General features: G+C 52.3%; 1 protein-coding gene across 19 annotated transcripts in view; it reads right to left on the reverse strand.

Annotated features, from left to right (window-relative positions):
* Positions 1–24,819, reverse strand: part of KDM2B (lysine demethylase 2B) — a 170,068-nt gene that overhangs the window by 96,718 nt on the left and 48,531 nt on the right. For 15 of the 19 annotated variants that reach the window (XM_063593729.1, XM_063593725.1, XM_055096262.2 and 12 more), the window contains 2 exons: positions 12,157–12,250; positions 10,467–10,620 (listed from right to left, as the gene is read on the reverse strand). In XM_063593729.1, coding sequence (XP_063449799.1) covers positions 10,467–10,620; positions 12,157–12,250 — 248 coding nt within the window. Of the gene's footprint in view, positions 1–10,466; positions 10,621–12,156; positions 12,251–13,675; positions 13,913–14,130; positions 14,588–14,964; positions 15,449–15,565; positions 15,955–24,819 lie in introns of those variants that run through there. The other 4 variants (XM_063593733.1, XM_063593737.1, XM_063593739.1 and 1 more) reach the window with 4 other exon arrangements.

Below are 24,819 nucleotides of genomic sequence, written 5' to 3' on the forward strand. Positions count from 1 at the left end.
CAAAATTAGCCAGGTGTGTTGGTGCATGCCTGTAATCCCAGCTACTCAGGAGGCTGAGGCAGGGGAATCGCTTGAACCCGGAAGGTGAGGTTGCAGTGAGCCGAGATCGCACCATTGCACTCCAGCCTGGGCAACAAGAGTGAAACTCCGTCTCAAAAAAAAAAAAAAAAAGTATATACTATATTCAACCTCAATTTACAGATGAGGGCCAGGCACGGTGGCTCATGCCTATAATCCCAGCACTTTGGAAGACCGAGGCGGGAGGATCACCTGAAGTCAGGAGTTTGAGACCAGCCTGACCAATATGGCGAGACCCCGTCTCCACTAAAAATACAAAAATTAGCCAGGCTTGGTGGCACATGCCTGTAGTCCCAGCTACTTGGGAGGCGGAGGCATGAGAATTGCTTGAACCCGGGAGGTGGAGGTTGCAGTGAGCCAAGATAGCGCCACTGCACTCCAGCCTGGGAGACAGAGCCAAAAACAACAACAAAAATTACGGATGAGGAAAGTGAGGCACAGAAAAATGAAGTCACCTATCAGGATTTTGAGCCCGGGAAGTCGGGCTCCGCATGGTCCATGAAGGCTGGGAGAAAGCCCCTCATTCATTGGGACACACAGCTACTGCACTGCAATTCACAGTGGCCATACTGCAAGTGCTCAGGTGACATGTGTGTGGCTCCTGGCTGCCGGGTCACACAGCATGGGGCTAGGAGATGGGCAGGAGGAGAATCAACCCCAATTCACAGATGCTGAAACTGAGGGCACAAAGGGGGAAGCCACTTGCTGAATGAGTCACAGCTGGCAAGCGACAGCGGCTCCGTTTTTAGCCAGCACGCTGCACAGCTGCCGCTGCATCAAAGGTTCTGCACAGGACTGCAAGTCCCGGGGGACAGGCTGGGAAATACATAGGGGAGGCAAAAGGAGAAACGCAGAGAGAAATAAGGACAAGGGCAGACAGAGGCGGAGCAACTCACAGTGAAGGACAGATGAGGGTTGGCTGGGGGAATGGTGCAGCAGAGGGAAGGGTGGCGGTGCCCCAAGACCCTGCACCTTGAAGGGCCTGGCCCTGGAGGCCGCTGTCCCCTCCTCTCCCAGCCATGCACTTTATTCTTTTGCTCTGAGGAAAATTACAGCGACTGCCTCTGCCCCCCAAGCCCGAGTGGTTCCAGTCTCTGTCCCCCAATGAAACACGCCAGCCCTGAGTCATGGGTGGTCACCACTGCTGGGAGCAACGCTCCTGCCTGGAAGACAGCACAGACTGCGAGGCCACTGCTGGCATCCGCAGTGGACACTCAGCCGCTGGCCCTTCCCACCAGGGCAACACATGGAACAGAGCTGGCCATCCTCAGGGGAGAGCAAGGGAAAGCTCATCACCAGAAGCCCAGTGCTGCCGGGTACAGGCACGAGGGCTTTGCTTTAGGCAACCTCGTTCTGTGCCTGGCTCCCCGGGTCTCTGGCGTGAGCCATGAAAGACAGCCGCTCTGTGCGGTTGCAAGCGGCCATCGAGCTCCCCAGCTTCCCACCCCACGACCTTCACCCTCCTCTGCACAGAAGCATGGCTGCCGCCCTGAAAGAGCCTCTGTCTCCACATCCGCTTCAGTCTCCTGCCTCTGCTGCCTGCAGGCTGACCTCAACATTTCCATGTTTCCACCAAGTGGAACCATGCTATTGAATGCTGTTATTGTCGCCATCCCCGTTATCCTAGCAACATTTCCTAAGATTGGGACCCGGGACCACCGGGTCATGTGATGCACAGGCAGGTGCATCTTATATGGCCCCACAAGCCCACCTCCCTCCCTGCAGAAAGCCCAAGTCCAGGGGCTAGGGTTCCATCCTGTCCCCTCCACTCCCCTCCCTTCTGGGGAACTTGGTGAGCAAGTCCTGAATCCATATAAGCAATTGGCATTGGTATCTGTGGTCGTCTCTGTCGATCACGAGGGCTCTGGTAGAGGATGGTGCCCACATGCATCCATCTTTCCCAGCCCTGGACTCTCCCTGTTCTCCTGGCAGGTGCAGAGGCCAACGCACCTGACTTACATCTGTTGCCCTGACACGTGAGGAAAGAGGAACACAGAGGAGAGCTACTGCTGCGAGGAGGGGGCAGGGGATCTGCATGCCCAGACACTCGAGGGATTCTAGAAGCTTTTACCCACTCCCCTTCGCAGCCAGGGCCTCAAGGGTGGGTCAGGCAGCCACCCCTGGATTAGCCGCCACTGCGTCCCTCCCCCAGCTCTGCTCACATCTGCTTCATTACCCACATGCCTCCCTCAGTAAGAAGGAGGTGTGGAAATAACAGCGTTTGTGGGCCCCATCCATACCCCCCCTCCGATGGCCTCTCAACAGCCCAGGAAGCATGAGAGCCGGTGTTCCCAGGCTGCTGCCTGGGCTGGGAATGCTGGCATCTGCCTCCTGCTTCCAGCCAGAGTCATCGACAATATGAAGGCAATAAACAGAGGCTATTCAGGCCAAGCGACCAGGGACAGATGCAGTCATAGATGGGAAGCCAGTGATCCACAAAGCAGCACATTCTCTGGGACCTGAGGGGGCCCGAGAAGGGCAGCAGGGGCAGGTGGGGCTCACCCACAACCTGAGCGTCTGCTCAGGACTCGGAATCCAAAGGCCCCACCCACATCTGCCTCCACCTCTGTGGCTTTAGCAGGAATAAACCTAGAGGTCTCAGAACTGGGCAAGGGACACCTCACAGACGCCCACAACCCAACCGGACCCTGGCTTCTTTCACCGACATCAGTGAACTCCCTGCGCCGGGCCAGGATCAGGAACGAACCTGTGGCTGCTGACATGAAGTAAGGATACTCTCCCTTCAAGGACCTCATAGTTGGGACCAGGGGCCAATTACTTCACGCCACCCCGTGTTTAAAAATGGGGATATTTCTTTTGTTGTTGTTTTGTTGGGTTTTTGTTTTTTTGAGACAGAGCCTTACTGTGTCACCCAGGCTGGAGTGCAGTGGTGCCATCTCGGCTCACTGCAACCTCCACCTCCCAGGTTCAAGCCATTCTCCTGCCTCAGCCTTCTGAGTAGCTGGAATCACAGGCACACAAATTTTTACTAGAGACGAGGTTTTACCATGTTGGCCAAGCCGGTCTCTAACTCCCAGTCTCAGGTGATCCGCCCACCTCAGCCTCCCAAAGTGCTAAGTGCTGGGATTACAGGCGTGAGCCACCGTGCCATGCCAGTACATTCCATGTGACAATCTGAAATGCTGCCTTCCACCTAGAAAAATAGGAAGGTCTGGATTCCCACCTGGCCCTAGCTGGACTGGCTGAGCAGGTACTGCCCAGTTTCCCACGGCCCCAACCCATCCAGTCCCCTTCCCTGCTTTAGACCCATTTGATAGATGGATCGTCTGAGGCCCAACCACGTGACACCATTAAGGAATTTCTTCTCAGACTTGCTGGAGTGTAAGAAATACCTGGGGCTACCATGATATTTGGGTCTTCAGTGGTTCTTTCTAGAATGCAAGGATGGGAAATAACTTTAGGCCAGCCCAAGTCACAGATCCCTGGGTCTTCCCCAGGCACTGCCATCCCCACTTATATGACAAATAAGGTCCCCATACTGGCCTCTGCCACCCTGGATGCCACCTGGCTGGACAAGCTGCTCTCAGGAGGGAGGGGATCTGTCTTATGTCCCCTCCAAGGCCCCCCACATCATCTGGCACCAAGTGGGCCCTTAAGAAAGTTTGTTAAATGAAGCTGAGACTGGTAGCTCACACCTGTAATCCCAGCACTTTGGGAGGCCAAGGCAGGCAGATCACTTGAAGTCAGGAGTTTGAAACCAGCCTGGCCAACATGATGAAACCCTGTCTCTACTAAAAATAGAAAAAATTAGCTGGGTGTGGTGGCACACGCCTGTAATCCCAGCTACTCAGGAGGCCTCAGCCTCCTCAGGCAGGAGAATCACTTGAACCCAGGAGGTAAAAGTTGCAGTAAGCCAATATTGCGCCATTGCCCTCCAGCCTGGGTGACAGAGCAAGACTCTGCCTCAGGGGAAAAAAAAAAGAAAGTTTGTTAAATGAGCAAATAGTTCTCACATAGTCAAGAGTCAAGAAGGAGGACCAGATCCCAAGTCTCCTGACTCCCAAGCTACTGGAGTTCAAAGTAGGTATATTTAGGAATATGTGTTTTCAAAGTAGGCACACCTGGGTTCTTGCTCTGACCTGGACACTGTGAGATCTTGGGTCTTAGGTATTTTCTTTATTTGTTTAAAAAAAAAAATGGTGTCACATGCCTGTAGTCCCAGCTACCCTAGAGGCTGTGATAGGATGATTGTTTAAGCCCAGGAGGTCAAGGCAACACTGCAATGAGCTGTGATCACAACATTGCACTCCAGTCTAGGCACAAGAGCAAGACCATGTCTCTAAAACAAAATTTAAAAATTTTTTTAGCCAGGCACAGTGGCTCACACCTGTAATCCCAGCACTTGGGGAGGCCGAGGCGGGCCGATCACCTGAGGTCAGGAGTTCAAGACCAGCCTGGGCAACATGGTAAAACCACGTCTCCACTAAAACTACAAAAATTAGCTGGGCGTGGTGGTACACACTTGTAATCCCAGCTGCTCAGGAGGCTGAGGCAGGAGAATCACTTGAACCCAGGAGGCGGAGGTTGCAGTGAGCCGAGATCATGCCATTGCACTCCAGCCTTGGCAACAAGAGCAACACTCTGTCTGAAAAATTAAATAAATTTCTTTTTTTTTTTTTTTTGAGACGGAGTCTCGCTCTGTCGCCCAGGCTGGAGTGCAGTGACGTGATCTCCGCTCACTGCAAGCTCTGCCTCCCGGGTTCATGCCATTCTCCGGCCTCAGTCTCCTGAGTAGCTGGTACTACGTAGGCACCCGCCACCACGCCCAGATAATTTTTTTTTTTTTTTGTATTTTTAGTAGAGACGGGGTTTCACCGTGTTAGCCAGGATGGTCTCAATCTCCTGATCTGCCCGCCTTGGCCTCCCAAAGTGCTGGGATTACAGGCGTGAGCCACTGTGCCCAGCCTAAAAAAAAAATTTTTTTTAAAAAGGTGGGGAGGCCGGGCACGGTGGCTCACACCTGTAATCCCAGCACTTTGGGAGGCCGAGGCGGGTGGATCACGAGGTCAGGAGATTGAGACCATCCTGGCTAACACAGTGAAACCCCGCCTCTACTAAAAATACAAAAAAAGTTAGCCGGGCGTGGTGGCAGGCGCCTGTAGTCCCAGCTACTCAGGAGGCTGAAGCAGGAGAATGGCATGAACCCAGGAAGCAGAGCTTGCAGTGAGCTGAGATTGCGCCACTGCACTCCAGACTGGGTGACAGAGGGAGACCCCGTCTCAAAAAAAAAAAAAAAAAAAAAAAAGTGGGGAATATTACATTTTTCCATAAATGCTTGCAGAGAAGATACATAATGCACATAAAATGTTCACTGGATCAAGCCATGCTACTCCAGCCTGGGCAACAAAGTAAGACCCTGACTCAATAAAATAAAATAAAATTTGTAAATGTTCATTGCTTATAACTGTTAACTATAGCTCACCTAGGCTGGTACAGCCAGAGTGGGGAGGCCGAGCCTGCAAATGTGACCAGGATGCTCCCATAGGCCAGGTTGAGTTGGAGGAAAAAGACATCACCTGGTTCACCCCAGGTACTTAAAGTTTCCAACCTCCTATTCCCTGGGGGTGACTTCCACCTCCAGCTTTCCTTACTGATAATTATAAGGCTAACACCTGGTGACCCCTAGGCACTGTTTAGTGTGGCCTTGATGTCCTGACTGTGGCCTTGATGTCCTGACCCTGACGCTGTATTCTCACCTCCTGCCTCATCAAGGTATGGCCAGCTAGGCAGGGCAAGCTCAAACCCCTTTCTCCAGGTCATTCTACTCCTCAGTCACCTTCAACGGTCTTCCTCTTCCAGGCAGCTCTCCTAGGTTACCTAGGAATAAAGCCTGAAGAATAGCACCATTTAAAATCTTCCTTGGCAGCCGGGCGCTATGGCTTATGGCTGTAATCCCAGCACTTTGGGAGGCTGAGGCAGCAGGATCACTTGAGGCCAGGAATTTGAGACCAGGTTGATCAACATGGAAAAACCCCATCTCCACTAAAAACACAAAAGTTAGCCGGGCCCGGTAGCGTACGCTTGTAATCCCAGCTACTCAGGAGGCTGAGGCATGAGAATTGCTTAAACTTGGGAGGTGGAGGTTGCAGTGAGTCGAGATGGTGCCCAGTGCACTCCAGCCTAGGCAACAGGGTGAGACTCTGTCTCAAAAAATGAAAAAATAATAAATAAATAAATAAATAAGGTCTTCCTTGGATTCATAGCTGAATTCTATCAGACACTCAAAGATGACTTGGCAAGGCAGGCAGATCACCTGAGGTCAGGAGTTTGAGACCAGCCTGGGCAACATGGTGAAACCCCATCTCTACTAAAAATACAAAAATTAGCCAGGCGTGGCGGCACATGCCTGTAATCCCAGCTACTTGGGAGGCTGAGGCTGGAGAATCGCTTGAACTTGGGAGGCGGAGGTTACAGTGAGCTGAGATCGCGCCACTGCACTCCAGCTTGGGTAACAAGAGTGAAACTCTGTCTCAAAAAAACAAAACAAAACAAAGATGACTTGGTACCAATCCTGTTGACACTATTCCAAAAGAGAGGGAAAGAGAGAATCCTCTCTGAATCATTCTATGAAGCCAGTATCACCCTAATACCCAAACCAGGAAAGGACATAACAAAAAAGAAACTAAAGACCAATATCCCTGATTAACATAGATGCAAAAAACCTCAACAAAATACTAGCTAACTAAATTCAACAGCATATCAACAAGATAATCCCTGCATGATCAAGTGGGTTTCATACCAGGGATGGTTTAACATACACATGTCGATAAATGTGATACACCACGTAAACAGAATTAAAAATTAAAAAATCACACGATCATCTGAATAGACACAGAAAAAGCATTTGACAAAATCCAGCATCCCTTTATGATGAAAGTCTTCCTAAACCATCAGCATCCTATGAGCTTTCAGAGAACTGAAGACTCCATGAACCACGGACTGGGAGGCGTGAGGTCAGTGTGGCAGGAGGAGAGGTGCCTAAGGTCACACTGTGGCAATGAAAACTCAGGTCAGAGGTGGGAAATGCCAGAATTCAATTCTCTGCTTCAATACAGAAAAACTCCCATCCAGGAAGCTGCAAACCCTTCCTGGGTTTCCCAAGACTCTCTCCTCAAAGCCACAAATCAAGTACCACGAATCTCAGATGTGTGTCTGTAAGTGGCTCAGAGGGTGTGAATGCTGGAGAGAATCCCCAGGCCTGGGGAGGACCTAAAATACTCATCTAGGGGCTGGGCGCGGTGGCTCATGTCTGTAATCCCAGCATTTTGGGAGGCCGAGGCGGGTGGATCACTTGACCCTAGGAGTTCGAGACCTGCCTGGACAACATGGCAAAACCCTGTTGCTACTAAAAATACAAAAATTAGCCGGGCATGGTGGTGTGTACCTGTAATCTCAGCTACTAGGGAGGCTGAGGCAGGAGAATCGTTTGAACCCGGGAGGCGGAGGTTGCAGTGAGCCAAGATTGCGCCACCATGCTCCAGCCTGGCGACAGAGCAAGACTCCGTCTCAAAAAAAAAAAAAAAAAAAAGAAGAGCAGGCGCAGTGGCTCACGCCTGTAATCCCAGCACTTTGGGAGGCCAAGGTGGGCAGATCATGAGGTCAGGAGATCAAGACCATCCTGGCTAACACAGTGAAAACGTGTCTCTACTAAAAACACAAAAAATTAGCCAGGCATGGTGGCGGGCACCTGTGGTCCCAGCTATTCAGGAAGCTGAGGCAGGAGAATGGTGTGAACCCGGGAGGCGGAGCTTGCAGTGAGCCGAGATTGCGCCACTGCACTCCAGCCTGGGCAACAGAGCGAGACTCCCTCTCAAAAAAAAAAAAAAAAACTAATCTAGGTCAGTGGACCCCAGTCTCTGGTCCGTTACTTTTCACTGGTTGGAAACAGAATGAGAAAAACTATCAAAGTTAAAGTACTATCCTTTATTCTGACATTTTATACTTGTAACTTTTTTAGTGTCAGAATAGATCATGCGGTTTGTTGATCTTAACACCCATCTTTAGCAAAATTACAAGTTGGCAACTCTGTATCTGTTCCTAAGTTTTTTTTCACTGGTCCATGAAATCAATGGCTGGGAACCGCTGAACTATGCTGCACCCTCCCTCCCACCCTACCCCACCCCTGTATCTCAGAGGGTGGCAAATTCCAACTGTCCCTTTTCTACTTCCCAAAACTCCAGGGGAAAAAATCCTGGTATCTCAATGCATGACCCTTCAGGCCAGAAGTCTTTGCCAGGACCTAACTGGACTCCTGCTTGCAGCAACTCAAATGCACATTTCCTCTTCCTGCCTTCAATAGACAGCCACGCCCACACCCCTGCTGCCAGGGCTTCTCAAGACCTCCCCCAGCTTGCTTAAGTCACCAACATCAACACCCACACCATCCCACACAGGGGAAAAGTGATGAGCCACCTCCCAGCTCTGCATAAGGCCTGGACAGAGAGACTTAAGGCCTGTTAGGCTCAGAGGATGGGGTTGGGAGGGAACTTGAGGGTCCCAGAGTTCAACTCCACCCCGCCGCCATTGTAGAGAGAGCTGAGGTGCAGAGAGAGGAAGAGACCAGCTAACATCACAGAGTCAGCAGCAAGGCCAAGAGCCTTCCAGTCATCCTTTGAATCCAGGGCCAATCCAGCAACACCTGCAGAGTGGATTGAGCACAGCTTAGAAGGAGGATACCACCTCCTTCCCGAGTCTCCACTACTCCACATCTGCCAGGGTGTCCCTATAAACGCTGACCACCAAGTGCAGTTCCCTTCCATCCCAAGCAGGGGTCGGTCCCTTCCCTGAGCCAAGCAGGTCTGAGGACAGACCTGGGGCCATGGTAACAAAGTCATCCCCGCACTAAACCCTGCTACTTCCAAATCCCAAATCTCCCTAATAGGGAAGTCTCCAGTTTCTGCCCAACTTTCTAGAAGCACCCAGGTGTTGGAGGCCCCATCCCCATAGCAGGAACTGCTACTACAACCACCACTAGTGCTTGATGTCCAGACCTAAGACCAGTTTCTAGCCCAACTCTCAGAAACATCTTGGTGGCCTCAAAGGTTACTCCTATCCTCTGGTCCAAGCTTCCACCCAGTTGTAAATTGTCTGCAAGCACCTTGCGTCATCCATATCTACTTTCTACTTATATGCCTCCAGTGACAGGGAGCTCACTACCTAATAGAGCAAGTTATTTCAACACCACTCGGCTATACTCCTTTCAGGAGACAATCCTTCACCTGGCTGACCGCAGTTACCATATGCCTTCACTTCCTCATGTAAAGCAACCCAATTCCTCCTTCAAACACATCTCACCTGATGTGGTTTCCAGACACACCCACACCCCACTTCAGGTTGATTTAACCTCCAAAGTACAATGACCAAGAGGAACAAAACCTCCTTCCTACAGGCTAGGTGCGGTGGCTCACATCTGTAATCCTAGCACTTTGGGAGGCCAAGGAGGGAGAATCCCTTGAGGCCAGGACTTGGAGACCAGCCGGGACAACATGGCAAAATCCCACCTCTACTAAAAATACAAAAATTAGCTGGGCATGTTGGCGCACGTCTGTAATCCCAGCTACTTGGGAGGCTGAGACTTGGGAGGCTGACATGAGAACTGCTTGAACCCGGGAGGTGAAGGTTGCAGTGAGCCAAGATCACGCCACTGCACCCTAGCCTGGGTGACAGAGCAAGACTGTCTCAAAAAAAAAAAAAAAAGCACAACTCCTATGTGTGGCCTGACCCCCTCCCTCTACACAGCAGGACTATCACCTCTCTCATCCTAGGTAGAATGCTTCCATTAATGCAACCTAAGAGATAATTCCCTGACCCCTAGGTCATCAGCCACATCTACTAGTAACTGAGCCAGGAACCAGCCAAAAGCCCTTAGTCCATCTCCAGTGAACTGGAGGCAAGGAGATCTGAACTCACTCAGCCCTCATGACCACCCTGGGGAAATCTTAATCCTATTTTACAGATGGGAATACCGAGGCACGAAGAAGTGAAGTCACAGCCTCTAAGTGGCCGATCCAGAATTCCACCTGAGGCCATGCACAGCCCTTCCCCACACCCTGCCTCAGGGCAAACCCACCCCCATTACCCAACACACAATCTCCACAGGAAGTCCTGCACAGGGATTCGAGTCTCCCCTGAGAGGGCCCAAGGCCTTCTCCAAGGGAGAGAGAATTCCAGCCCGTAGGTGGTAGATACAGGTGGGATGTGAGGGGAAAACTGCACGGCTTTTCCCTCCAGCCCACGGCTGGCTCCCCTCGGGGACTGCCAATGGCCTGTCAAACCCACCAGGCCCAGAGCAACCCTCAGGGGGCCTAAAACCCTGGCTCAGGCCGCAGGAGACTCGAGGAGCCCAGAGAGAGCCCCTGGAAACCTACCGGAAGGGATGAAAAATGTGTAGCCCTGCTTCAGCTCAATTCTTTGGCATCGTTCCACACGGTCTCCCAGAAAGATGTCACTCTGTTTGCCTGACAGCACCCACTCCTCGTACAGCGCCAAATTGTGCAGCGTTGGAGGAATCAGCCAAAAAATCTTGGGAGAAAACACAGGCAGTCAGCTGGAGACCCAGGCCCAGACAAGACCCAGAGAGAGGGCCCCACCTGCCTGGCGGAAGGGGAGGGGGCGAGACAAGCTGTGTGTGGGGTGGGGGGTGTGGAGAGATGGCAGATCCATCCCTCTGGACTCTCTGCAAGGCCAGGTCCCTAGAGCCTCTGGGGAGGCAGGAAGGGCTGTGCCCACCTTCAGGGAACCTCCATTCCTGCTGAAATCCCAGGATGGGAGTACTTCCTGGACTGGGTGGGACATGCTTTCTCCCGAACCACAGGCTTGTCTAGGAGGTGGGGGAAGGAGAGGAAGGGAATTTCCTAAGTTGTAAGATAAAATAGCCCAGTAAATAAACCCAGCTTGTGCATACTTTGGAGGAGGAGGAAAAACATCTGGAATCAAGTGGGTTGACTTCCTCCCAGAATTTCTTCCAACACGTTCAGTTAAAACAAACGCACATGCAGACCCAGCCAAGCAGGGTGGCACAGGCGTATTTTCAAGAAGCACCCACCTCCATCAAGGACACCCACATCCCCACGTGGACACGCAACAAAAGCAGACACAGGGAGCACCCTTAGCATTCTGTCCCCAGTGCAAAATGTTCCTAGAGGCAGGTGGTGCTGGCAACTAGACTTTGAAGTAAAAAGGTCCCAGGGCAGGAGCTGAGATGACAGCCAGAGAAGATGAATGCTGGACGTTCTCGAGCCAAACCCAAGCTTCAAATCTGGCCCAAGGGGCTTTGAACACCAGACTGGGTGAGTGGAGCAGGCCTGCATGGGTGACTAGATGTGATGTAAAAGGGCTGAACTTGACCTTGCCCTCCAGAAGGAGGAGGTGGTTCTAGGGAAAGAAGCGACCCTGGGCCAGGAGCCATGGCCCACGCCTACAATCCCAGCACTTTGGAAGGCCAAGATGAGAGGATCACGTGAGCCCAGGACTTTGAGAACAAGTCCCAGCTACTCGAGAGCTGAGGTTGGAAGATCGCTTGAGCCCAGGAGGTGGAGGCTACAGCGAGCTGTGATTTCGCCACTGCACTCCACCCTGGGTGACAGAGCAAGACCCTATCTCTTAAAAAAATAATAATTAAAAAAAAAAAAAAAAAGCCGGGCACGGTGGCTCACGCCTGTAATCCCAGCACTTTGGGAGGCCAAGGCGGGCGGATCACGAGGTCAGGAGATCAAGACCATCCTGGCTAACACCGTGAAACCCCGTCTCTACTAAAAATACAAAAAATTAGCAGGGCGTGGTAGCAGGCACTTGTAGTCCCAGCTGCTCAGGAGGCTGAGGCAGGAGAATGGTGTGAACCCAGGAGGCAGAGCTTGCAGTGAGCCGAGATTGCACCACTGCACTCCAGCCTGGGCGACAGAGCGAGACTCCATCTCAAAAAAAAAAAAAGAGTAATCCTTAAAGTACTCCTGGGGCAGGGCTGGTTGGAGGAGGGAGGTGGGAGGAGAGGGAAAGGTGAGCCCCTCCCCACACAAACAGCTAGAGATGCATAGAAAGTTAAAGGCAACTGAAACTCACCTTCCCACCCCGGAAAACATGGTACCAAACGGAAGTGCCTCCAAAGTCGATGTGGAAGTCAGTGAAACAACCTTTCACGCTCATCAGACAGTACCTGCAACACAGAGGCAGGGAGACAGAACACAAGTCAAGATCTAAATCACAAGACGTAAGCAAAGGACTTCAGAGGTCCTGAACTGGTGCCCTTTTATAAACGCTGACGCTGGGGAATTTTCTTTTTTTCTTCTTTAAAAATCCAAATGTAATCGGAGTTCCCCACGGGGGAAGCCCCTGTGATCAGGTGACAAATCTCAAGCACTGGTCGCCTACCTACCCCAGAGGCTGGGAGTGATACACTTGTTTTCAGGTTCTTGCGAGAAGTGGCAACCCACAGACCACTTTACAGGTTCCTAACGGGGTGGGTTTCTACCTTTGCCCCACCTCTGCCCTCCCCCAGTTAGAGGCTTCCTCTCTGCTCCTTCACAGCTTGGATACCTGCAGTTCTCCCAAGCTGCCAGCCCCCTTTGTAGCAGCTGGGCCCCCTGGAATTCAGTTGTAAACCACCTGCACAGCTTGCCAATTACCAGTCCCCATTCATCTCCTCATTCATTCAACCAGAGGTCCAGCCCTGAGCCAGCTTTGGCCTTGAGAGAAATGCATAAGAATGCAGAAGACCCCTGCCCCTAACTGTGCAACACTCCTAAAGAAGCAATGCACAGGAAAAGTTAAATGACCAAAAAAAAAAACCACACACAAAAAAACCAAAAAAACAAAACTGCAATTGATTGCCAAGTAAGCAATGCAGCTAGAAAAGTAAGAGGGGGTTCCAGCCCCAAAAGACCACGCGGTGTCTGGTCCCACGTATACAAAATGTGCAGAGTAGACAAATCTATAGAGACAGAAAGCAGATTAGTGGGTGTCAGGGGCTGGGGGGCAGGACAATGGGGAATGACTGCTAATGGGTACAAGGTTTCATTCTGGGGTGATGAAAATGTTCTAAAATTAACTGTGGTTGCAAAACTCTGTGAACATACTAAAACCCGTTGAATTGTACACTTTTACATGGGTGAACGGTCTGTGAATTATGTCTCAGTAAGGCTGTTATAAACAAGTAAAAATTTAAGAGAAATTAAATTGGGGGTGGTGGCCATGCACAGAGGAAGAGGAGGAGGAGGAAGAACTTGGATCTTGGAGGCTGGGGCAGGGGAGTGAATCCAGGGGAAGCAGGAACCGGCCAGCAGCCATCCCCTTCTCAGTGCTATGGAGGGCTGGAGAGCCCACCCTTCCTTGCAGAAACACCCAGGGCTCCCCTCCTCCCTCAACTGCTGCCCTCTTAGGAGTGGGGCAGAGCTTAAGGAGCAGGGGGCACAGAGAAGGCTTCCAAGTCCAGGCCTGGCACATGACGGTGCCAGGGACCCCTCCCTGCCACTTGCCCCTTCCCACTAGAGCCCCGGGTGGCACGGATGGGCAGCCTCCCCACCGCTCAAGCCCATGCACCTTGGCACCTCCGGAGCCCGCAACACATGCTTACCCCACTGACCTCTTTTCCCCGCTGCACTTTGCCTTTCCATGGTTTGGGGAAGAGGGAAGGAATGGGGCGGGGACGGACAGGGAGGAGCCAGCAGCGCGCCGGCATGAGTGGAGATAATGCGGGGAGTGGGGCTGAGCTGGTCAGAAGGCGGAGGGCTCCTGGTGCCCCCTCCCTCTGGCTGCCTTTTGCACCTCGCTTTCAGGTGGACCGGGGGCTCAGCAGTATGCAGGCGGCGTGCCCGCGTCCCTCCTCCCCATAGGCTGGAAGGAGCCTTAACCATGTGTCTGCAGGAGGCTGACAAATCAGAAGGCCTTCCAGTACATCAGAGCCCCGCTGCCTAGCAACCCCATCGGAGGGGTGTAGTTGACAGCACAGGACGCAGGCTGTCACGAAGACAGGCGCGGGCTGCGGAGCTGGCAATGGGGTGGTCAAAGTCCCGACTCTGGGCTCCACACCGTCCTCACCTGTAGGCCGGCTGGGCCCAGCGGGGTCCCCGCCTGAAGGCCTGGGTGATCCTCTTCTCTCCAAGGAAAGGGGGGGTCCTGAAGCCCTCACCCACCCCACCCCCACGGACCACACTGGCCTCTTCTCTCTAAGCACCACTTCAAAATATTAGTCTTCATTTCCCTAAAACCATCTCTTCGTCTTGGTTTTTTTTTTTTTCTGTTTTTAATCTAACCTTGGTTTCCACCCCCTCCAGGCCTCAGCTGAACACAGTCTAGGGAAAACAATCTAAGTATGTGCGGGGCGGAGCCCAGAGAACGTGCTTCTCTTGTCGGCAGCTGGATGCCCGCGGGTACCCACAGCAGAGAGGAGAGGACAGGAGCTCGCCTCTTGGGCTGCGGGCCCCAGGGCTGCCTGGCTAACCAGGTCACCCCCATCCTGCCATCCTCCAGCTCCCCGCAACCCCGACCTCCCCAGCACGTGCAGAAAAGAATCGCTGCAAGCTGGCTGCAGCGTGCAGGGAAAGTTCTCCAAGTTGAGTCTGTGTCTGATCTGCCCTCTGGGTCACCCTCCAGCATCCAGAGGCCCCTCGGAGGGCTGGGGCCGCCTCTTCCAGACCTGCCTCTCCCGGGAGAGGCCCCTCCTCCCGGTGTCCCTCATTTCCTGGCCGCCAAGCCTGGCCGCCCCTCCCACCCCGCGATCGCAGGCATTAGGGGAGCCAGGGTGGCTGGGACAGCGCGGCTTTGTCCGGCCCCTGCAGCGACAGGCCACCCCCGCTCCCGCCCCGCGCTGGCTCCGGGGCTCCCCCCTGGCTGGTTTGCTCGCTCGCTCTGGCGTGACGCCTTTGCACTGACCTCTGCAGCTTCCTCTTCCCAAGCACACCGCAGTCACATGGGCACCCCGGCTCGGTGCCACGGCCGCTAAGCTCTCCCCACGGCCAGCCGGCTAGCCCGGCTTCCGCCTGGGCCTCGGCCGCCCCCGGCCGCCCCCAGTTCAGGTGGCTTCTGTGCAGCAAGGCACCCTCCAAGTTGGCGGCAGATCATCGGGAGCCCCCGAACCGAGCCCTTGGGGGTTCCCGCCTGCCACGGCCGGGCCAGCCGGGGAGAAGGGCGGCAGGAGGGTTGCTGCACCTGCAGCACCAACTTTGGGGCGCTGCCTGGGGGCTGCGGAGGCGGGGCGGCCCCGCCCCACCTTTTTCCCTCCAACTTGGCGTAACTCCCCCGGTGGCTCGGGAGGCGTCCCCGTGGGGAAAGGGCCGGAGGGGCGCCGGAACGCTGACACCCGAGGGGCGCGGGAGGTGCCAAGAGCGCGCCGCACACTCGCACCCGACCCCGGGAGACACAAAGAGCGGCTCCGCGACGCCGGCCCTGTAGCCCGCGGGCGGGAGGCCACCCACACCCGCCTCGCGCAGCGCCACAAAGGAGGGGGCGCCCGGGCAGCGCGGCCCGCGGTTACCCTCGGCGGCGGCGGCGGCGGCTCCCGGGCGTCCCCTTCGGCTCCCGGGCGTCCCCTTCGGCTGCGGAGGCTCGACGCGCGCCCGGCCCCACTCCCGGCGGCAACGCGAGCCGAGCCCCCTCCACGGCGCTGCCAGGCCCCGGCCGAGGACGCGGGGCCCCCGCTCGCTGCCTTCCTTCCGCGGGGAGCCGGGCGCTGCCTGCGCTCATGCCCGCGCTGAAACTGAACACCCGCAGCGCGGGGCCGCCAGGGAGGCGGAGGGAGGCCGCGGGGCGACCGGGAAGCAGCGCGGGCCGGCGCCAGGAGACGCCCCTCGCCCGGCCGGTGGGGGTGCAGGGCTGGCTCTCCCCACCCCCCTGCGCCCCGTGTTCCATAGCAGGTGACGGCCAGCAAAGCCACCTTCCTAAGATGTACCCCTCCAGATACAGCCATAGAAAGGACCCGAGCTAGGGGCCGCGGGGAGAGTGGGATCCGGAGTATGGTAGCGCTGAGAAGGGGGAAGCCGCTCTGACCCCAAGGCCCACGCGCTGTGTGACCTTAAACAACTCACTTCCCCTCTCTGAACAGCATCCTCACTGCTCGGCACTGAAGTTCAATTCTGCATTCTAAGATGTTCTTTTACCACCCCTTCCCCTGCCTGGTGGCTTAGTGACTGTGTACCCTACATCATAGCATGGTTGAGAGACTCCTTTGAGATAAATACATATTCACCGCATCATCCAAACTATGGTACCTGGATTACTTAATCCAAACTTCACAACAACCCTAAAAAGTCATTCCCAGGATTCTTCCTGTTTTCAGATAAGCACAGGGAGGCTTGTGACTCAAGCCTCGAGTTCGGGTCCAGCCTCCAGTTCGGGTCACCAGCCTATCAGAGGCAGTGCTCACCCAGGCAGCCTGTCTCCCAGTCCCTCAGCTTTGCCGCCATTGGTCTACCTGCCACACCTCAACTCCAGGAGGAGTCCAGAGGTTACAGCCAAACCTCACCACTAACCTCCAGCTGCAGGTGGTGATCCCGCTCAAATCAGAAGTCCCACACTCAAGGTCACCAGATTCCCCGCCCTCCTCCCACCCTGTCCCACACCCTTCTCCCAAACCACAAGGGGGCTGGAAATGGTCCCATAGCCACTGCAAGGGCAGATTCCAGCCTCTCCATTCTTTCTGAACCAAACCCCAGCCACCAGGACTACTGAGCAATATTAATTAACAGGTTCTAATTACCAGTGCTAATAATAATAATAGCTGTTTACATGCGTGATCTCGTTTCACCCCTAAGACAACCAACATAATGGTGCGCACCTGTAGTCCCAGCTACCAGGGAGGCTGGGGTGGGAGGACTGCTTCACCTCACGAGGTCAAGGGTGAATCACGACTGCGCCACTGCACTCCAGCCCGGGTGACATAGGAGACCCTCTCCCAAAAAAAAAAAAAAAAGAAAGAAAGAAAAGGATGTGGCATTAAATGAGCTAGGAGAGGAGACAGTCCTGATGGCTGGACCAGGCTATCCACATGAGAGAATTGTATTTTTAGTCACAAATGCCTCAGCTCCTTGAAGGCAGGGACTATATCCGATTCATCTGTGTAACCGTAGCACCCTGCAGCAACCCTATAATTACTTCACTGGGCTCTGTGACATTGGACTGATCTTCCCCCTTTCTGGAACTCAGAGTCCCACTAATCAGGGGCCTCTAACTGGTGTCTTCGTGGGTCACACCAGGCCCCAGAAGCACTTGGTTTGGCCAGCATTTTTTTTTTTTTTTACTTTTAAAGGAATTTCTCAGTTATCCACAAGCCTCATCAGCCCCTAATGTATTTGTTTGTTTGTTTGTTTGTTTTTTAAGAGAGAGTCTTGCTCTTTTGCCCAAGCTGGAGTGGAGTGGCATGATCTCAGCGCACTGCAACCTCCATCTCCCGAGTTTAAGCGATTCTCATGCCTCAGCTTCCCAAGTAGCTGGGACTCCAGGGGCACACCACTACACCCGGCTGATTTTTGTATTTTTAGTACAGATGGGGTTTTGCTGTATTGGCCAGGCTGGTCTCGAACTCCTGGCCTCAAGCAATCCACCCACCTGGATCTCCTAAAGTGCTGAGATCACAGACATGAGCCACCGCAGCTCGCCTAACCCTACTACCTTGTACTCACTCGTTACCTGCATTAAAACACTATGAACCTCAGTTTCCTTGTCTATAAAATGGGGATAGTAACCCCTGCCTCCATTATTGAGATATGCATGCCAAGTGTCTATGGCGGTGTGTTGGTCCATACACACAGGAATGCTGGCTTTCTTTATTCCTCTTTTAAAGGTAGAGCAGTTGAGAGAAAAAGCCAGGAATCTAAAGGCCTGGGGTCTAGTGCATGGCCCACAGCATCCTCCCTGTGCCGGGCCGGTTTCCCTATCTGACATATTACACAGGGATGATCATTTATAATGCCAGCAAACACGGCTGATGAGAGAGTAGGTCTTGAGGTTAAGGGTGAATGTGCAATGTAGACATAAAAGCCCCATACGGATGTGAAGGAGGGTTGACTGAAAAGTAGAGGATGAGGGCCAGGTGCAGTGGCTCACACCTATAATCCCAGCATTTTGGGAGGCTGAGGCAGGCAGATCACCTGAGGTCAGGAGTTCAAGACCAGCCTGGCCAACATGGTAAAACTGTCTCTACTGAAAAAATGCAAAAAAATTAGCCGGGTGTGGTGTTGCATGCCTGTAGTCCCAGCTAAATCGGGAGGCTGAGGCAGGAGAATCACTGGAACCCGGGAGGCAGAGGTTGCAGTGAGCCGAGATTGCATCACCGGCACTCCAGCCTGGGCAGCAGAGTGAGACTCTGTCTCAAAAAAAAAAAAAAAAAAAAAAGTAGAGGATGCCAGAATTCCAATGCAGCCACATGGACAAATATCTTGCCCACCTGTGAACACTCTTCCACATCCACTGTGGGCTCTGTCTCCCCCATAGCATGGGAAGAAGGCAGGGCAGAGATGGCAGGACCCCTACATTGTAGAAGAAGAAACAGTCCCTTCAAGAGGATGGGCCAGGTGCAGTGGCTTCAGTTTGTAATCCCAACACTTTGGGAGGCCGAGGAGGGTGGATCACCTGAGGTTGGGAGTTCGAGACCAGCCTGACCAACATGGAGAAACCCTGTCTCTACTAAAAATACAAAATTAGCCAGCCGTGGTGGCACATGCCTGTAATCCCAGCTACTCAGGAGGCTGAGGCAGGAGAATCGCTTGAACCCAGGAGGCGGAGGTTGGGGTGAGCAGAGATCGCACCATTGCACTCCAGCCTGGGCAACAAGAGTGAAACTCCACTCAAAATAAATAAATAAATAAATAAGCCAGGGGGTAGTGGCATACACCTGTAGTGCCAGCTACTCCAGAAGGAGGGAGGAGGATGCCTTGGGCCCAGGACTCTGAGGCTGCAATGAGCTGTGATTGTGCCACTGCACTGAAGCCTTGGCAACAGAGACAGCCCCTGTCTCAAAAAAAAAAAAAAAAAAAAAAAAAGGAAGGAGGGAGGGAGGGAGGGAGAGAGGGAGGGAAATTTTATTTATCAAGCAGAGTCCTATAGATAAAATAGAAAAAAAAAGAAAGGCTTGCTGGAGTGAGAGAGTAGCAGAAGCCCCAAAATGTACACAAAATGTGCCCCAAAATGTGCCCAGCCCAGTGCCTCTGTTTCCTCTTCTCTGTGTGTCAGGTTCTCACTCCCAACAATTTCCCCAGTTCCTCCTGCCACCCCCAGAAAGTACACAGGGAAGAGAACCCACTCAACTATCAATTATCTGGGGGCCAAACCTATGCTTTATGTGGGGTCCCCATTTTGCTGGGCTTTTGAGCTCCTTTACTGCTTGTCAGATCACAGCATATCTTCATTCCACCAAGAAACTTGATCTCTACAAACCTGTATTCTACAGGAGCAAAGGAGGGGAGGAGACTCACTAATCCACTTCTGGAATCTATCACAGAACCCAGCAGTGCTAAGTGAAAAAGGTGAGCCCATGTCATAGAACTAGGCAACTGTGGAGGCTCTGAAACATGTCTACAAATGCTTTGATACACCTCCCTTCGAGAGGCAGAGCTAAATTCTCCTCCCCTTGAGTATGAGCTGGACTTAGTGATTTACTTTTAATTAACAGAATGTGGCAGGAGCAAACAATATGTGACTTTCAAAATTAGGTCATAAACGGCACTGTGGCTTCCTCCTTGGTGTTTCTTGAACCATTCACTATGGGGAACCCACTGCCATATCATGAGGACACTCAAGCAGACCTATGGAGAGCTATATGTGGCAAGGAACTGAGGCCTCCTGCCAACAGCCACGGGGATGCACCATCTTGGAAGCGGATCTTCCAGCCCATAGAGCCTTCAGCTGACTGCAGCCCAGGCCTACATCATTCCCCCCACCAAAACATTTCTCACTATGTTGGCCAGGCTGCTTTTGAACTCCTGGGCTCAAGCACTCCACCCCCCTTGGCCTCCCAAAGTGCTGTGATTACAGGCGTAAGCCACCACACATGGCCAAGGCCTAACACAAGCTTATAAGAGACCCTGACCCAGAACCACCCAGCTCAGTTGTTCCCAGATTCCTGAACCACAGAAACTGTGAGATGTTTGATGTTTTAAGCTGCTAAAATTTTTCTTAAGCTCTGAAGTTTTAGAATAATTATACAGCAATAAGCAACTAATGCAGGAATACTCCCAAATAACAGTCACTATCTATATGGTTATAAGGAATTTTCTAAGACAAATGGTTCTATATATCCAATGCATTTCTGCAGGGTACAGATGAAGCAAAAGGCCATTGGCAGAGATGCACCTTGTCTTCAGTATTCATTCAGCCCAATCCTTTTTCCTGCTTTATGTTTCTCCATGACCATTAAACCTCCTAAATTATTCCCTCATTGGCTTTCCTGTCTCTTTTTTCCCACCACAATGTATGCTCCACGAGAATGGGGACTTGGCTTTATGCACTGAAGTCCACCCACTACTACATAGAATCATGTCTTGCACATAAGATAACTAATAAATTAACATACTCCTTGCAAATCTTTTGTCTCTGTGAAGGTGCAACTACCCCCACTCCACTCCTATTACTCCTACCTGTTTTTAAGTATCTCAACTAAAATAAAAATCACTAAGGCCCGGCGCAGTGGGTCATGCCTGTAATCCCAGCACGTTGGGAGCCTGAAGCGAGTAGATCACTTGAGGTCAGGAGTTCAAGACCAACTTGGCCAACATGGCGAAACCCCTGTCTCTACTAAAAATACAAAAATTAGCTGGGTGTAATGGCGGGAGCCTGTAATCCCAGCTACTTGGGAGGCTGATGCAGGAGAATTGCTTGAACCTCAGAGGTGGAGGTTACAGTAAGCTGAGATCTCACCACTGCACTCCAGCCTGGGCGACAGAGTGAAACTCTTTCTCAAAAAAAAAAAAAGAAAAAAGAAAAAGAAAAAAGAAAAGAAAAACACTGAGTCCTAAGCCAGCCGGGCATGGTGGCTCACACCCATATTTGTAACTATCTGGATCACTTGAGGCCAGGAGTTCAAGACCAGCCTGGGTAACACAGAGAGATCCCCCTGCTGCCATCTCTACAAATTTAAAAAAATTTTTTTTTTAATTTTTAAAAAGATCAGCCGGGCCTGGTGGCTCATGCCTGTAATCCCAGCACTTTGGGAGGTCGAGGTGGGCAGATCACGAGGTCAGGAGATCGAGACCATCCTGGCCAACATGGTGAAACCCCATCTCTACTAAAAATACAAAAATTAGCTGGGCATGGTGGCGTGTGCCTGTAATCCCAGCTACTCAGGAGGCTGAGGGAATCACTTAACCAGGGAGTCAGAGGTTGCAGTGAGTCGAGATCATGCCACTGCATTCCAGCCTGGCGACAGAGTGAAACTCCGTCTAAAAAACAAAAAACAAAATTAGGCCAGGAGTAGTGGCACACCCCACCTGTAATCCCAGCACTTTGGGAGGCCTAGGTCGGTGGACCACTTGAGTCCAGGAGGTCAAGACCAGCCTGGGCCAACATGGCAAAACCCCATATCTAACAAAATTAGCCAGGCGTGATGGTGTGTGCCTATGGTCCCAGCTGCTTGGGAGGCTGAGAAGGGAGGATTGCTTGAGCCTGGGAGGAGGAAGTTGCAGCGACCCACAATCGCGCCACTGCACTCCAGCCTGGGCAACAGAGAGAGACCCTGTCTCAAAAAAAAAAAAAAAAAAAACAAACCGCCAGGTACACACCTATAGTCCTAGCTACTCAGGAGGCTGAGGTAGGAGGATCACTCAGGAAGCTGAGGTAGGAGGAGTCCTGGGAGTTTAAGGCTGCAGTAAGCTAGGACTGTGCACTGCACTGCAGCCTGGGCAACAAAGCAAGACTCTGTCTCCAAAAAATAAAAAAACAAATAAACAAAAAGATTTCTGGCCGGGCATGGTGGCTCACACCTGTAATCCCTGCACTTTGGGAAGCCAAGGCAGGTGATCACCTGAGGTCAGGAGCTCAAGACCAGCCTGGCCAACATGGTGAAACCCCGTCTCTACTAAAAATATAAACATTAGCCGGGTGTGGTGGTGCACACCTGTAGTCCCAGCTACTCGGGAGGCTAAGGCAGGAGAATCGCTTGATCCCGGGAGGCAGAGGTTGCAGTGAGCTGAGATCATACTACTGCACTCCAGCCTGGACAACACAGTGAGTCTCCGTCCCCCCACAAAAAAAGAAAAAATCAGCCAGGTGTGGTGGCTCATGCCTGTAATCCCAGTACTTTGGGAGGCCAAGGTGGGCAGATCACCTGAGGTGAGGAGTTCGAGACTGGCCTGGCCAACATGGTGAAACCCTGTCTCTACTAAAAATACAAAAATTAGCTGGGTGTGGTGGCGGGTGCCTGTAATCCCAGCTACTTGGGAGGCTGAGGCAGGAGAATTGTTTGAACCTGGGAGGCAGAGGTTGCAGTGAGCCGAGATCGTACCATTGCACTTCAGCCTGGGCAACAGAGTGAGACCCTCTCTAAAAAAATTAAAATTTAAAAATTTAAAAAAATTCCTAAGCCCATCACCAAAAGTCCTGGAGCCGGGTGGGGGAAGCAGTCGTGTGTCTGTGTCACTTCTCTCTTCCCTACTGCAGTCCTTCCCTCAGGTGTGCTGACAGCCATCTCTACCCTCCAGGGCCTCCAGCATGAAAGCTCCATGATTTCTAGAAACAATGTCATTTTAATTAAATTCTACGGAACTGTTCTACGATCCCGGAGGACTTCATCAGGGTGGGATTTTTTTTACCTTGCTTATTAACTGAAATCGGTATTCTTTTCAGCAAAACAAATGGACTATTTCCAAGATGACAATTTCCTTCCTAACGAGGTTCAAATCCTCTAACCAGTTCCCATGGCCACTGACGGGGTCTGTAGATCTATTTGCCACACAATTCGACCCCAAGACAAATGGTCCTAGAAAACTGGCAGTGTGTGCACAGTGACAGACAACGGTTTAAAAAAAAGAAGAAAAAATGAGTGTGTGAGCCTCATTTTTTTTTTGGTAATTAGATAGGATCCTAAATATATTAATAGAGCTTACTATTTAAAGGAATCTTTCAATAAAGTGCAGAATATGCTGAGTATCTCAGGAAGGCAAGGTAGGCATTAATTATGAAACTGAAATCTATGTCACCCAGCGCAGTCTGTTTTTGCATTCCTAAATCTATGTCCAGCTGGACCCTCATCCCCTCCGCTCTCCCTGCCCATCACTCCCAATTCCACACCATGCCGTGGCCTCCTCATGTTCACGTGCCCCCACGCCATCCAATCCCCATAGCAACAAGAGGACCTGCAGAATGCAAACCTGAACACATTTCTCTCTGCTCAAAATCTTGGAGAGGATTCCAGCTGTTCTTACAGGAAATGCAGACCCTCTGTTCTGCCTGGCCCACCCCACACCCACCCTGCATTCACTGCCTCTGTTCCAGCCCCACTGGCCTTCCTTCCACAGGTCCTCTGCCCCTCCCCACCACCCCAAGTCGACTACACACAGCCAGGAAAGCCCTCCCAGTCTTCTTCATCTAAGTAACCCTGCTCAGCCTTCAGACCCCAGCTCAGAACACCTTTCCCGACCACCTTGACTGGGCGAATCTCCTCCCCTAGTAACAGCTCCGGGGCACTGTGGGCCTCATCGCAGCTGCAAGTTCCCATCTATTTCTGTGATTACTGGATTTACATCTGTCTCCCCCATACACTGTGTACGCTCCAGGAGAGCAGGAACCTCTTCTGGTTTCCTCCCCACTGTAAACCCCAGTACTCAGCACCAATCAAGGGCTCAAGACATAGGTGCTGAATGAATGAATGAATCAATCAACGAACCATCATCTCAATCAATCAATGAGCCATCATCTGCCTCTAACTAATAATCTCTGAGTCCCACAGCCTTTTTTCGGGGCCCTTTTCACTTCTCTCCCATCTCCTCTGTCTTTTTTTTTTTTGCCTTTTTTTTTTTTTTTTTTTTTTTTTTGAGACGGAGTCTCGCTCTGTCACCCAGGCTGGAGTGCAGTGGCGCGATCTCGGCTCACTGCAAGCTCCACCTCTTGGGTTCACGTCATTCTCCTGCCTCAGCCTCCCGAGTAGCTGGGACTACAGGAGCCTGCCACCATGACCGGCTAATTTTTTTTTGGTTTTGTTTGTTTGTTTGTTTGTTTAGTAGAGACGGGGTTTCACCATGTTAGCCAGGATGGTCTCGATCTCCTGACCTCGTGATCCGCCCACCTCGGCCTCCCAAAGTGCTGGGATTACAGGTGTGAGCCACCGCGCCCGGCCTTTTTGTCTTTTTTTTTTTTTTGAGACATGCTCTCATTCTGTCACCCAGGCTAGAGTGCAGTGATGCCATCTCGGCTCACTGTAAGCTCCATCTCCCAGGTTCAAGCAAATCTTCTGCTTCCTGCAGCTGGGACTACAGGCACCCACCACCACGCCGGGCTAATTTATTTTTTTAGTAGAGATGGGGTTTTACCATGTTGGCCAAGCTGGTGTAAAACTCCTGACCCCAGGTGATCTGCCCCCTCTCGGCCTCGCAAAGTGCTGGGATTACAGGTGTGAGCCACCGCACCTGGCCTCCTCTGTCATTTGAAGCTCAGGAAGAATGTCCTCTCCAAGAAGGGAATGTCCTCTCCAAGAAGGGGATGTCCCCTGATGACACCAGCCAAATGGGATTCCTCTAGTCCCTGCTCCCCTCCCAGGACTGGAGCCGCACCTCAGGCCCCTACGCGAGGCACAGCATGTTCTCC

This window comes from Pan paniscus, chromosome 10 (assembly GCF_029289425.2).
Source record: "Pan paniscus chromosome 10, NHGRI_mPanPan1-v2.0_pri, whole genome shotgun sequence".
Classification (NCBI taxonomy): domain Eukaryota; kingdom Metazoa; phylum Chordata; class Mammalia; order Primates; family Hominidae; genus Pan; species Pan paniscus.